The following is a 12,898-nucleotide window of genomic DNA, read 5'->3' as shown; positions in this document are numbered from 1 at the left end:
TGCAATATCATGTACCGACCATCGGTAACCGACGAATGTTAGTATTTACATCTCATGTGCGCCGATGAGGGAAAACACCGTAAGAAAATATATCGTGTAGAATGAAATTATCCCGGTGAACAATATAGCAGGCCAAAAAGTCTTCTATTCTCTTGGAGCTTCTTCTATTACATTGCTCAACTGAGAGTTTATGTATTTAAATATAGTAAAATTGCATTCGCAAATTTCCTCGAAATATCTTGTTTTATCATCGAGCACAAGATACACGTGAAACTCAGATATACTTGCCCGACTTTGAACCCGAGATTGTTAGTTAAAACCCACGCGTACTATCCTCTAAATTGAGATAGCTAAAAAAGAGAAACAGCTCTACCATATATGTAGTTGTTTGATAGATAAAATTTTATAGCATTCGAATCATACACGAATCGAACACGTGACTCCAACGTTATCATTGATATGTTAAAGTAAACATGATATACTATGTGATTATGTGTCGTTCACAAAGCGAATATCCAATGTTCTGCTATAAATATAACACGAAGAGATCTCGTTCTCTCTTTGATATTTAAGTCGTGCAGTTTCCGGAAATCTTTTGGTTTACCCTAACGCAACACCCTTTAAACAATTCTTTCTATTTTGATATATTATAACATCGTTTTATTTCATAAAAATAATTGAGACCATAAATGGTCTACAGAACGATATATATATAGATGTAGCCTGTTTCGGTTAGTCATAAAAAAAAAACTTTGTCCTTCCTTTGTGTTACAACTTGCTTCATTATAATTGCATCAAAATCGGTCCAGTGGTTTCGTTTTTTTTTTTTTTATTTAGAGAAAAACATTATGAGTGATTTATCTGATAAATTAAAAAAATAATAATTGTATTTTGAATAATGAAATTAAGTGTTATAACGCTTTTATGTTGGTATATCTTGCTAGGCATATTTGTTCAGGCAGTACTGATACAGTACTTCCTAGTATCGTGTTCCTCTGTTAACAGTGGATGAGCCAGGATAACATAAGCTCATTAAATTAAAAATTTAAAAACAATAATATTAATTAATTTTGTATAGTGCAAAAATAGACTCATGTTCATTTATTAATAATAGTATTTTTTTATTGTTTGTATCTATCGGCATATTTTTATCACCAGGACGTATCGCAATTTACAGCAAAAGTATTATTTTATTATACTTATTGATTTATATCATGAACTAACTCTTTTAATATTACAATTCTACAACTCAACATTAACAACATTAACAGCCTGTAAATTTCCCACTGCTGGGCTAAGGCCTTTTTTATGTTGGTATATCTTGCTAGGCATATTTGTTCAGACAGTACTGATACAGTACTTCCTAGTATCGTGTTCCTCTGTTAACATTAACTTTTTTTTCATCTTTTGAGGAGAAAGTTTGGAGCGTATTCCACAACGCTGTTCCAATGCGGGTTGATGAAATACACATGTGGCAGGGCCATCTCGGCTCTTCGCCATCTTGGCTCTTCTACAACTCGTTTAAACAAAATAATTTAATTAATTTATGAGTTTCTAACAAAAAATACACAATAATTACATATTCTTAAGATCGATCAATGTAAGATCTACTTAGTAAGTTACTACTTAATAAGTAACTTGGGTGCTCGTTTCACTATAGGAGACCATACTATTTGATCAAAATTAATAAATTATTCAGACTTGTTATTCTATTTCGAGCGTATATTTTATCAAACGGAAAGTCCAATACGGTCGGATATTAGAATTCTAGTGGTACAATCACTAGTTCCAAATTCATCCGCGCTGGATTAGCTCAGACTCGGTTTCGACTGCGGTACGTGAATCCGGTGTAACACAGATCTGTCGTTCTTCGCCGAGAATGATTACATTGACATTTTAACATGTTAAAATTTCACGCTATCAGTAGATAAAAAAATTATCGAATGGATTTTTTGTGAATATTTTTTTGCAATCAATTATATATTAATTTAATACTGTAGTTTCAATACGTAAAACAAATAATTTAAATTGTTTTTTATCGAAATACTCGATGTTTCGATTAGTACAATTATAATCTGGACGAGAGGATCGTTTACTAGAGTATGAGTTCTCTTTATATGAAGTTTGTGTAACCCAGTTTGGATTCTCCAGAATCATAATCTCGTCGCCGTAATTGAGGAAAGGGCTACATATAAGTATTACCTCGATAGTGAAAGATGCGCATCTCACGAAGGAGGCCCGCGTTTGGCGTTAGAATAATTTATGACTAAAATGTAATATTCTCTTTACGAATAATCTTATAAAATATAACATATATTTGTTCCATTTCCAGTTAAATTATTTGACCATTAAGTGATAGTACAAAAACGTCTTATTCATCCACTGGTAACAGGAGATCAGGTTTATTTTTGCGAAGAAGATTTTAATAGCGATTAAACATGGAAATGCTGCTAACTTTTGAACATTCCACGTGGTCATGTATTGTTCAGTAGCTATTGGAATGAAGTTCTTTGACGTGGTTTCCAGTACAATGAACTGGCAGAAATGGCAAAGGAAAAAGTATTACACCTGCTCCAGACAACCTTTCCCGCTCTATATGTTTGTCCTCTTCTATTGTATACGGTTTAAATAATTTTATTATTATTGTTTTAATTTACGGGATTTTCAATAATAACTTTGTCATTGTCATTCAATTATTCCCAAACGTTGCAGATTTATTTGATGGTGTCTTTTATTTAATATTGAGAGAAATAAGCTTCGTTTCAACCGGGAGTCTTACAACGTTTTTCGTTTTTTTTTTCTTTATATTTCGATATCTATATACGTAAATACTCGAGGCCTTAATCTTTAATATAAATGTACGAGCTGAAATCGTGGCTTCGCCGGCGTGGAATTCAGTTTGCAACGAAAATTCTTGAAATCTACCATTTTAACTTTTAACGTAACCTACTGGATGACAATAAAGTACGTGAACTTTAAGTTGTTTTAACTTTTGATACATTCAATCGATTTTAAAAATATACAGACCAAACTTTCCCTTGAAATACCTTTTTTAATAATAAATAATTGTTTTATTTTATTGTTTTAAGCTGACCTTGGACGAACAGATAAACAAACAATAAATTGTCTTGTTCAAGGACAGTTACAAAATTTCAACTAAGGTAAAAGCTTTAGACTTAAAAAAAAATATAACTGTTCAAAACATATAACGTTCTAGAGGACATGATTACCTCTTAAAATAGAACTTATTATTCACATTAATTTGATTTTATTTTTTAAAATATATTAAAATATATACAAAAGCCTAAGAGCATGTTATTTATTTTTAGGTGGGTAATCGGTTCATTCAATTTTATTATCTTATAGATTTAAAATACTGTAAATATATGGTTTTCCATATAAATAAGTCACCTCCAATTTAAGATTATTATCATAAAGATATGCCTTTATAAGATTGATCGAGGCATAATGTTCGGTATTTTCTACTCTACTGAGTGTGATATTGACAGTGACAGATGATAGCATATAATGGGCGAAGTATATTTCAAATTATATACACATGTAAATCATTATATTTAATGTAGGGAGCCAATGTTGTTTTGATAACTTTGACAAATTTTTTGCAACATTTATAGTAGAAGAATTTTGTTTTTCACATTCAATACTAATAATATAAAAAGTAAGTTCAATTTATTTTCATTGTTATTCATGAATGTCTTTCGCAACAAAAAAAACATTTCATATTTTAAATAGAAACAATAGATTCAGCCACACTTTAAGAGTAAGAGAGATAAGTATTCTGTTTAAATTCAACGATATTAGAAGGACTTTAGATTTTGAATATATTCGACTTTATTAATGCGCATAGCTTAACCGATTTTTAGTGAAACAATTAAACATATATTTCTCTCTTTCTATCATTATACATTTGAAAAAGAATACGTAGCATTTTTTAACTAATCACTTTACTACAACATTTATAAGTATTGCAGTTAGTGCTTTACTTGGTAGTAGGGCTTTGTGCAAGACCATCTGGGTGGGATGACTATTCATTATACATATATTCTACCGTCAAACAATTGTTGGGTTCCCGGCCTCAAGGATGAGTGAGCCAGTGTTATTACGGACACAAAGGACATAACATATTAGTTCCCAAGGTGGGTGACGCATTGTTGATATTAAAAAAGATTAATATTTCTTACAGTTTCAATATTTATAGCCAACGATGACTACTTACATGAAACCGATACTCATTATGAATTATTTTAATAACTTTTCGACAAGTACCATATTTGTTTAAGTATTTATAATGTATTTCATGATGAAAATTATCTAACTGTTTTGGTCCAATACTTAAATTAAACTTCGCACAGACAGATATAATGCAATAAGCAGTTTTTGAACTAAAAAAATTTAATAAAATCATTTCTTAATTATTTAATTTTAACCTAACTTGGAGATACATATCATCTGATTTTCGTTTACTGTAAATATGTCAATTAATAAAATATTTTGGAATATTACGAGTACAGACATGATGACGATGTCACCCTGATCAATTTTGATCACGATGGCCATTCAGTGAAACTAGTCTGGTCAATATTATTAGCACATAATTCTGTGGGCTATAACAAGTGTAATCTGTGTTTCCACACTCTAATTTATGAGGCAAGGGAGTTTTGTCATTCAATTAGAGACCATACTTTTTTTCTTTTTCGTTTCTCGAAAGAAAAATCCAATAGTTTTTATTGACTCAACTAAGCGCTTGAACCCAAGACCTCGGGATATGCATTCTTGTAAGCTAGCCACTAGATCAAAAAAGCAGTCGACGAAATACCGTATACACTATATATTATTATTTATGAGGCTAATTATATTCAAATGTATGCTCTATAAATTACACCCAAAGAACCGCAACATTGGAGTGATGTTTTTTATATTTGGTTTTCGCCTTCCTAAAACCAAATGAGGTTTTACGTGGTTTGGCTTTACCGTGGTCAGCTCGTTTACTTTTTAGCTTTTCAGCGTGCCTTTTACAGTCAGCTTGGTATTTACATTTTTATCCGACTACACGTAACGTAAGAAAATAAAAGATAAGTTTTTTCGATCAGCTGGTTTTAACTGTAGATTTACAGTTTACTAGTGTTCGCACATTGGTCGAAATTCCATTATAATTTTTATACCATAATCATCACCTCTTGAAAATATTTTTTTATTTATGACACAAAAATCTGCGATTTCATACAAAAAAAAAAGTTTGACAAAGAGGAAAAAAAGGGGTAGTAAAAGCAAAGGATTCCACCTTTGCCTATTTCTATATAGATAAAATGTGTCGTTTAACAAATCCATTACATTTGCACGAAGCTATGGTATTTATTTCAGTGTAGCAACACTAAAAAAAACATGTGTTTTGACAATTTAAATGTCTCTACTCGTAGATGCCTCCCGATCGAATGCCGCAGCTTGTATGTCAATCGAATTTCACAGATTTGCTTTAATTATCTTCGAATGATCTAACCACAGTTTGATGATAACTATTTTGATCGCATGGTTATGTAAAGGATTTTTAATTTTAATGTAATTAAAATAGAGTTTATTTTCGGCTGTGTCTAAGTTTCCAGTTCTTGGCATACTGTTAGTCGGTTGGTACAATATAGGTTAGAATAATCGTTTTTGATCCAAGCTTTATCGGCTTATACGCTTTGGACAAAGGATAAAATCAAGCTCGCATCGATATGTGAAATACCAATGATTTTAGACAAAGAGAATTTGATTACTGATTTAGAAATGTAATTCAGTTCGTTAAAACAAAGGTTGCATGATTTATACGAAATTTCTGTTATGTATTTTATGATAATTTTGGACATAATAATTTTGGATAAATTTGGACATAATTTGTTCGGCTAAATATATTTTGGTTATAATAGGAATAAATATTATTTAATCACTTTTTATTACTATAATACTTCTCCTAGTTTTACGTCCGTTGTGGAGGTGCAAATCTTAACTTCCCGTCTATGCAAAAAAGAGACACCTATATTACTGATGTTCTTACTTCAAATGATATGCGAATCGTATTATATAAGTGAAAAATTAGTGTATGTTCAATGACTGTACACTGACTACAATGACAATTTGTACAATATGCGGTGCGTGGTAATAAATTTAAAGTCAGTCCATCACAGAACACAGATCAATCGTGACACGGAAACTTGTATTTTATAAATTCACCGTGTATTACTATCATTAAAAATATTGTTTTGAACTTTCTACATGCAACTACATCGAAAGAGGCATTCAGAGCATGTTAAGGTTCAGATGGTAAAATAAAAATACTCATCAATAAAACTTTGTCATTTTAATATTCAAAGTATATTCCTAACAATACAAAAACAAACTACAGAAATACAGAAACAACAAAGATATAAGCTAAGCGAATTCGATCTATCGTTATTTGTCATCGATCCTACTTGAATGTTGTGGTATTATTGCTTAGACATTGAATTTCTTACTAAAACGCCTATCAAATAACGACAACAAAGGTTTTTATCGTTATAACATCTGTATTTCTATAACATCGGGTTTTATTTGTTAGAGATTCTGAGGTTCTTCTCTGCGATGATGTCACTAAATATTTTGACTTCTTTTGAAGGCTAAAGCTGAAGGATTTCTTTATTTACAGTTTATTTATGATATGGGTTAATGGGCTACCTGATGGTAAGTGGTTACCACTGTCCGTAGACATCGACACTGTAAGGCATGTTAACCTTTTCTTGCATTGCCAATGCTTCATCAACCTTAGGAAATAAGATGTTATGTGCCTTGTGCCTATAGTTACACTGACTAACTAACGTTTCAAGCCGGAACACAATAATACTATGTATTTAGATTGAATATCTGATGAAGTACCGACCTAAGCGGACTTGTACAAAGTCTCTATAGTACCACCAAGTGAATATACGTTTAAAAAAAAACAAACTAAATTCAGTGCAATTTTTACTCGAAATTAAATAAAAGTAGTTCCTGCCAGCTCATAGTTGTGCTACTGCTCATAATAGAAGAGAAGACTTTAGCCTCACTAACAAATATCCAAACATTCTTTTTATGTATGAAAATTATATGTAACAAACCACAGCGAACAGTTTACGACAACAGCTTATAACAATAACTTGATAGATATAATCAGAAAATTAAATATATAATTAAAGATACCTTAAATATTGATCTTTTTGTCACATTCGAGGAACCTTTTTTTAACATTAAGTTTTTGAGTATAGCTTCTAAAGCATTAACCTAATATTAACTCCTAAGGTAGTTGCGGGAGCTTGTGATCAAATAATTGTCATGTTTTATATCTAAATCTCAATAATAACTTTAGATTGAATTAAAATGTTATCATTGATTTGATGAAAATTCTTATACTAGGCCTGCAAGAGCGACAAATCTAAAACGAAAAAAATATACTCGATATTTATTTATTTATTTTTCATCCAGTGGTTTATATGTTAAAACCAATGTAACTGCGCAATTGTTTAAGGGTCCTAGAAAAAAAAGTGAGTAGGCTGTATAGATGTTTTTGTAGTGGCCGTTTCAAAAAATGTTTTTATATAAAACCTTCATAGTTACTCTAAATTAAAAAAGACGTTTTTATTCCTTAAATATATAACTCGAAAATAAAAAGGGGACAACTGCCAAGTCAAATTGACTCAAGGCATATGGAATAAGTCCATTTGGCTTCGATACGTGTCGCGTACAAAGCCAAAGCCGAGTACTTTAGATGTACCAGATTTGTTCTTATTATTTTATATTATTCTTAAGTAATAGTTTAGTATTCCTTGTTATATATTGCGTAGTATTCTATTTTTAAAAAGTACATTTCGTCTGCTTGTATTTATGGAATGTGAAAATAATTGTTAAATAACGTAGAATTCATTTTAATATATTCTTCAACTTATGTATACATAACGACGTAAATTCTTTTTAGGATTTGTTATTTGAATTAATAGAAATGTTATTTTTTTATGGCATTGTTTGGCGGATAAGTATATGGCCCACTTGATGGTAAGTGGTCACCAACGCCCATAGACAAAGGCGCTGTAAGAAATATTAACCATTCTTTACATCACCTATGCGCCACCAATCTTGGGAACTAAGATGTTATTTCCCTTGTGCCTGTGATTACACTGGCTCACTCACCCTTCTAACCGGAACACAACAATACAGTACTGTACTGTGTACTGTTATTAGGCGGTAGAATATCTGATGAGTGGGTGGTACGTACCCATACGGGCTTGCACAAAGCCCTGCCACCAAGTAAAACAGTTATAATGTATATGTGTTAACTTTACTTCATATATTCCATTCATAGATATTTTAATTACTTCAACTATTGAAAACATGAAAGTGTGATATTAAATTTAGATGACCATTTAATTTACAGGTATTTTAATCCAAATAGAAATGTATTAAAATTGTATATAAAACCAAATTGATTTCTTTTTTGATAGTATAATAGCTGTCTTAATATACAGCTTGATCAACGATCACCGTTCGGCCTCATTATTATTATTTATATCAATACTCTATCAGAACGCGTCCACCAATCGAATACGTTTATTTGATGCGTTTCCTATTCCAGTTCACGTGAGCTTCCAGTATTATTTATCAGAGACTTTCATTCATTATTTAAATTTATAGAGTTTGTTCCAGATCAAACCAAAGCAAACAACGACCGATAGTTCTGGATCTACCAATAGGATTAATATATTTTGCTTCTTAAACCAAATCTTGGAGAAAAATTCAAGAACCATCGAGTTACGACCCACGTGATCAAAAAGAAAAGTTTACCGCTGTAACCGCGCGGTACTAGAATATATTTGGTACTAAAATGATCTTCAAGACAATTTATCCAAAGTTCTACGTTATAGTATTCGAGCAAAAGTTTGTTTAGATTTAGGTAATGTAAAACATTGTTTATACTCTAATCTGGTATACACTTTATGATTCATATAAAATATGAAAAGTAAGCTAACAACAAAAACAGTTCATAATATTAACAATTTTATGATAAATTCAATCGAAAATAATTATTTATAAGCCAATCTAATTGCGTAAATCGTGATAATTATCTCCGATTGGTTTATAATGACGTAATAATATTTTAAAGTTGAAAGCACTATAGAATATTTTGTTAATTGGTCAAAAGATTTCACGAATATCGTATAATATTCAGGAATTTCATATCCATGATAGAATACTGAGTGGTCTCATTGGTTATGTGATCAAACGGATGATTGACCGACAATGGGATACTGGGTTTTGGAATCCTCCTCGTATCAGAATTATTCTGTTAATTTTGTGGATTTTGAAATTTCATACATAAATAATGAGGCTACATGAAGCTTGATTCAAAATTATATTTAAATCGAATAAAATAATCCAACCCAAAGATTACAATGAAATTTTATTTAAGCTTAATATGGACTGAACAACTGGTTTAAAAATTAGCGTATTTTTAATAATAAGCATTCTATTCTAATTATTCGTTTTTACTTTCAATTTATTTCATTAATTTCATTTGGGCGATGGCCGATATTGGCTACAAAAAAAAATTAGCTATGTACTAAAAACAAAAACGAATAGAGTTATTACATTTGATAATAGAATTAAAATGAATCAGATGAAAATTAGATTTATGTTAACGCGGACAATTTTCTAAGACACTGAGAACGTTATAATAATATTTAATTCACGTTTAATTGAAAAATGGAAATTGTCTCTAACGATTCATAAATTAAACCACTTGCTTAAAGTTTGTAATTATAATTAAATATAATTGTTAGAATTAAAATTATTATTCAAAGTTTTTGCCTTATTATCTATCTGTTTTGTATATACATACATACATATAAATTAAGATAAAAAAAATCTACTTACGTCTATCAATAAAGTTGTAGGTTCCAAGGAATCCTGTGTTGTTATTTTGCCTTGAGCTCGTATAAAATTCCAGGATTAGGGATGGTCCAGGGGAGTACAAAGCCGGTGGCACGTCGGCTCTGTTGCCACAAAGCGCTCTGGACCAGGCAGAGCGTTCGTTGATGGCACCTGGTGGACCAGGGCCTTGGACTTCCCAATAGATCTTCACATAATCACCTTGGTTGCATCTATAACAATTGTAAATAAAACTATATTGATATAAAAACACACATCATATTAAAACGTATATTCAAATTTTAACTTTAACACATCTTATTGCTATGAAATCAACTTAATCTCAATCTATTGAGATTATTAATATTATACGACCTCCGTGGTCGAGTAGTGTGTACGCAGGTTTTCATTGGTACGCTACTCTGAGGTCCCGGGTTTGATTTCCGGCCTAACTAAATACAACATTAAAGTGCAAGATAGTATTGTTTCAACATAGTTTTAAATGAAGCAAGTGATTGTGCACGTCTTACTTCAACAGGAAGAGAGTTCCACAGACGAATAGCCTGAACAGTAAAGGAATTTGTATATTATGAAGTCGAATGAGGAGGAATTTTTAAAAGTAAATTATCTTCAGAACGAAGCGTTCGATTATGAGTAGTACATAAAAATTTAAAATTCTCCTTTAAATAGAGCGGAGTTGAAGGATGAAAAAGAATTGAGTAAAGAAGATGGAGAATATGAGTATTCCTGCGATAGCGAATTGGGAGCCACTTGAGCTTTTTGCGAAAGTCGGAGATGTGATCATTATTTACGAAGACCAAATATGAAACGAATGCAAAGATTTTGAAGACGCTCAAGCTTGTTTAATTGCTCCTCTTTTAAGTCAACATAGCAAGTGTCAGCATAATCGAGAATTGGTAATATGAGGCTCTGAGCAAGCGAAATTTTAGTGGGAATTGGTACAAATTTCGTATACAGGTTAGTCTGTAAGTCCGTCATTTTGAAGTTAGAAGCATAAAATTTTATTTTTGTGCCACTGATTAAAAATGAGTTGATACGTATTTAAGGGTTTCTGAATATTTTACCCTAAGACCTGAAATATATACCAACTATAAAATGAATCATGTATTCATTTTATTTCCTGGGTTCAAACCCAGGCAAGCACCACTGAATTTTCATGTGCTTAATTTGTGTTTATAATTCATCTCGTGCTCGGCGGTGAAGGAAAACATCGTGAGGAAACCTGCATGTTAGACACATGCAGGTTTCCTCACGATGTTTTCATTTCAACGAAATTCTGCCAGATGTGTATTCCACCAACCCGAATTGGAGCAGCGTGGTGGATTATGCTCCAAAACCTTCTCCTCAAAGGGAGAGGAGGCCTTAGCCCAGCAGTGGGAAATTTACGAGCTGTTAATGTAAATATAATGTAAAATTTCAAGAATAAAAGACATGGGCGTCACGGGACGTCCGTCAGATGTGGAATATTAAAATTTATCATGATGAAGCTTGACTGAGGTCGCCACTGTGTACGTATGACGTGACAACCGCAAGAGGTTCATAGTTGATGTGGGTGCGCCGACTGGGTTCGCTGGCACAGTTGATCGGACGAACTCGCTGCGTTACCAACTGAGTCGTGTTCCAATATAAAGTTATAACGTTTTCATATCGAAAATATATTACTAACATAAACGACTACACTTTCTTTTCGAAGATCATCACGTATGATAATGAGTTGACGTCTAACGTCTCGTTATATATTAAGTTACATTAATATAATAAAGTTGAAATCATACAAATAGTCATTTTCAAGCAATCGTATATTCATCAATGAATAAATAAACGTTAAGAATGTTATAAATTCTGTCTTTATTATAACTTTTCATACAATATTTTACTCTTAAATATAATATTTATAATTCCTTTATTTTTCATTTATTCATAACATTTTAATTTGTATTAATTCATAACAGAACTGTTTTATTTGCATATACACAAAAGAGTTGAGTTGAGCGGACTTATGCAACGAGAATTTTGCGCAATATTGAAAGGTTGTTTGCTTTCAATTCCCCATTGTTATGTGTTAATATTACGTTTCTTTGGCTATTCGGGTCTTGCGTTAAATATAACAAAAAAAATAAGTACATGTATTATATATAAATATTATGTTAGTTTTAGTAACCGATGATTAAGTTTGACTTGATTACGTTTTCACAATTGAAACATATTTTTGTAGTCTTGTGATTGTTTATAGTTGTTAGCTGCAATAAAAGGGTTATTATAAGTTTAGGGCGTGTATCTGCCTGTATGTCTATGGCATCGTAGCTCCTAAATATACTAACGAACTTTTATTTTGAATAGATTACTTCTTCAGTTCAGCTCTTTGAAGATCATCAGCTCTCACTCTTTATACCGCATCTCCTACTGGTCTGATAAATTCGCAAATTAATGTACAATGAGCAAGATGATTTAAGTGTTATACTGTACATCAATGTTTTTATATTGTTAAAATCAAAATTAAAATGTAACTTTTTTTAATGAACATGGTTATTTTTTTTTATTACTAACAGTATTTAAAACGGGATATTTACCATGTTTTTTATTTTTATTTGGTGGAGCTCGATATTTCGACATTATCTACGAATGTCTTGTTCACGAGACTGACGTTTGCGGGTAGATGTTGACGGCATTAGATGTCGAAATATCGAGCTCCACCAAATAAAAATAAAAAACATGGTAAATATCCCGTTTTAAATACTGTTAGTAATAAAATGTAACTATTTTAAATTTAGTCTCTTACAAGAATCTTCTTCTACAGAATTTTCAAAAGAACATTAGTTTCTGTTTTCAAAGTATTCGTTCCTAAGCACACACCTGAACAACGAAGAGGAGAGCATCACGGACTTGAAGTCTTTAAAGCGCCGCTGAATATCTCATGTTTTAAATGTAGGTTTTTAATTCATCTCGT

The 12,898-nt window shown here is 31.4% G+C and overlaps 1 protein-coding gene across 1 annotated transcript in view; it reads right to left on the bottom strand.

The window, feature by feature from the left end:
- The window catches only part of Sol1, a 224,370-nt gene that overhangs the window by 129,966 nt on the left and 81,506 nt on the right, over positions 1–12,898 (bottom strand). The window contains exon 4 of the mRNA XM_026629750.2: positions 9,937–10,163. Coding sequence (XP_026485535.1) covers positions 9,937–10,163 — 227 coding nt within the window. The remainder of the gene's footprint in view (positions 1–9,936; positions 10,164–12,898) is intronic.

Source organism: Vanessa tameamea, chromosome 12 (genome assembly GCF_037043105.1).
Source record: "Vanessa tameamea isolate UH-Manoa-2023 chromosome 12, ilVanTame1 primary haplotype, whole genome shotgun sequence".
NCBI lineage: Eukaryota > Metazoa > Arthropoda > Insecta > Lepidoptera > Nymphalidae > Vanessa > Vanessa tameamea.
The sequence above is the reverse complement of the archived record's forward strand: the minus strand, read 5'-3'. Positions and strand labels throughout refer to the sequence as shown.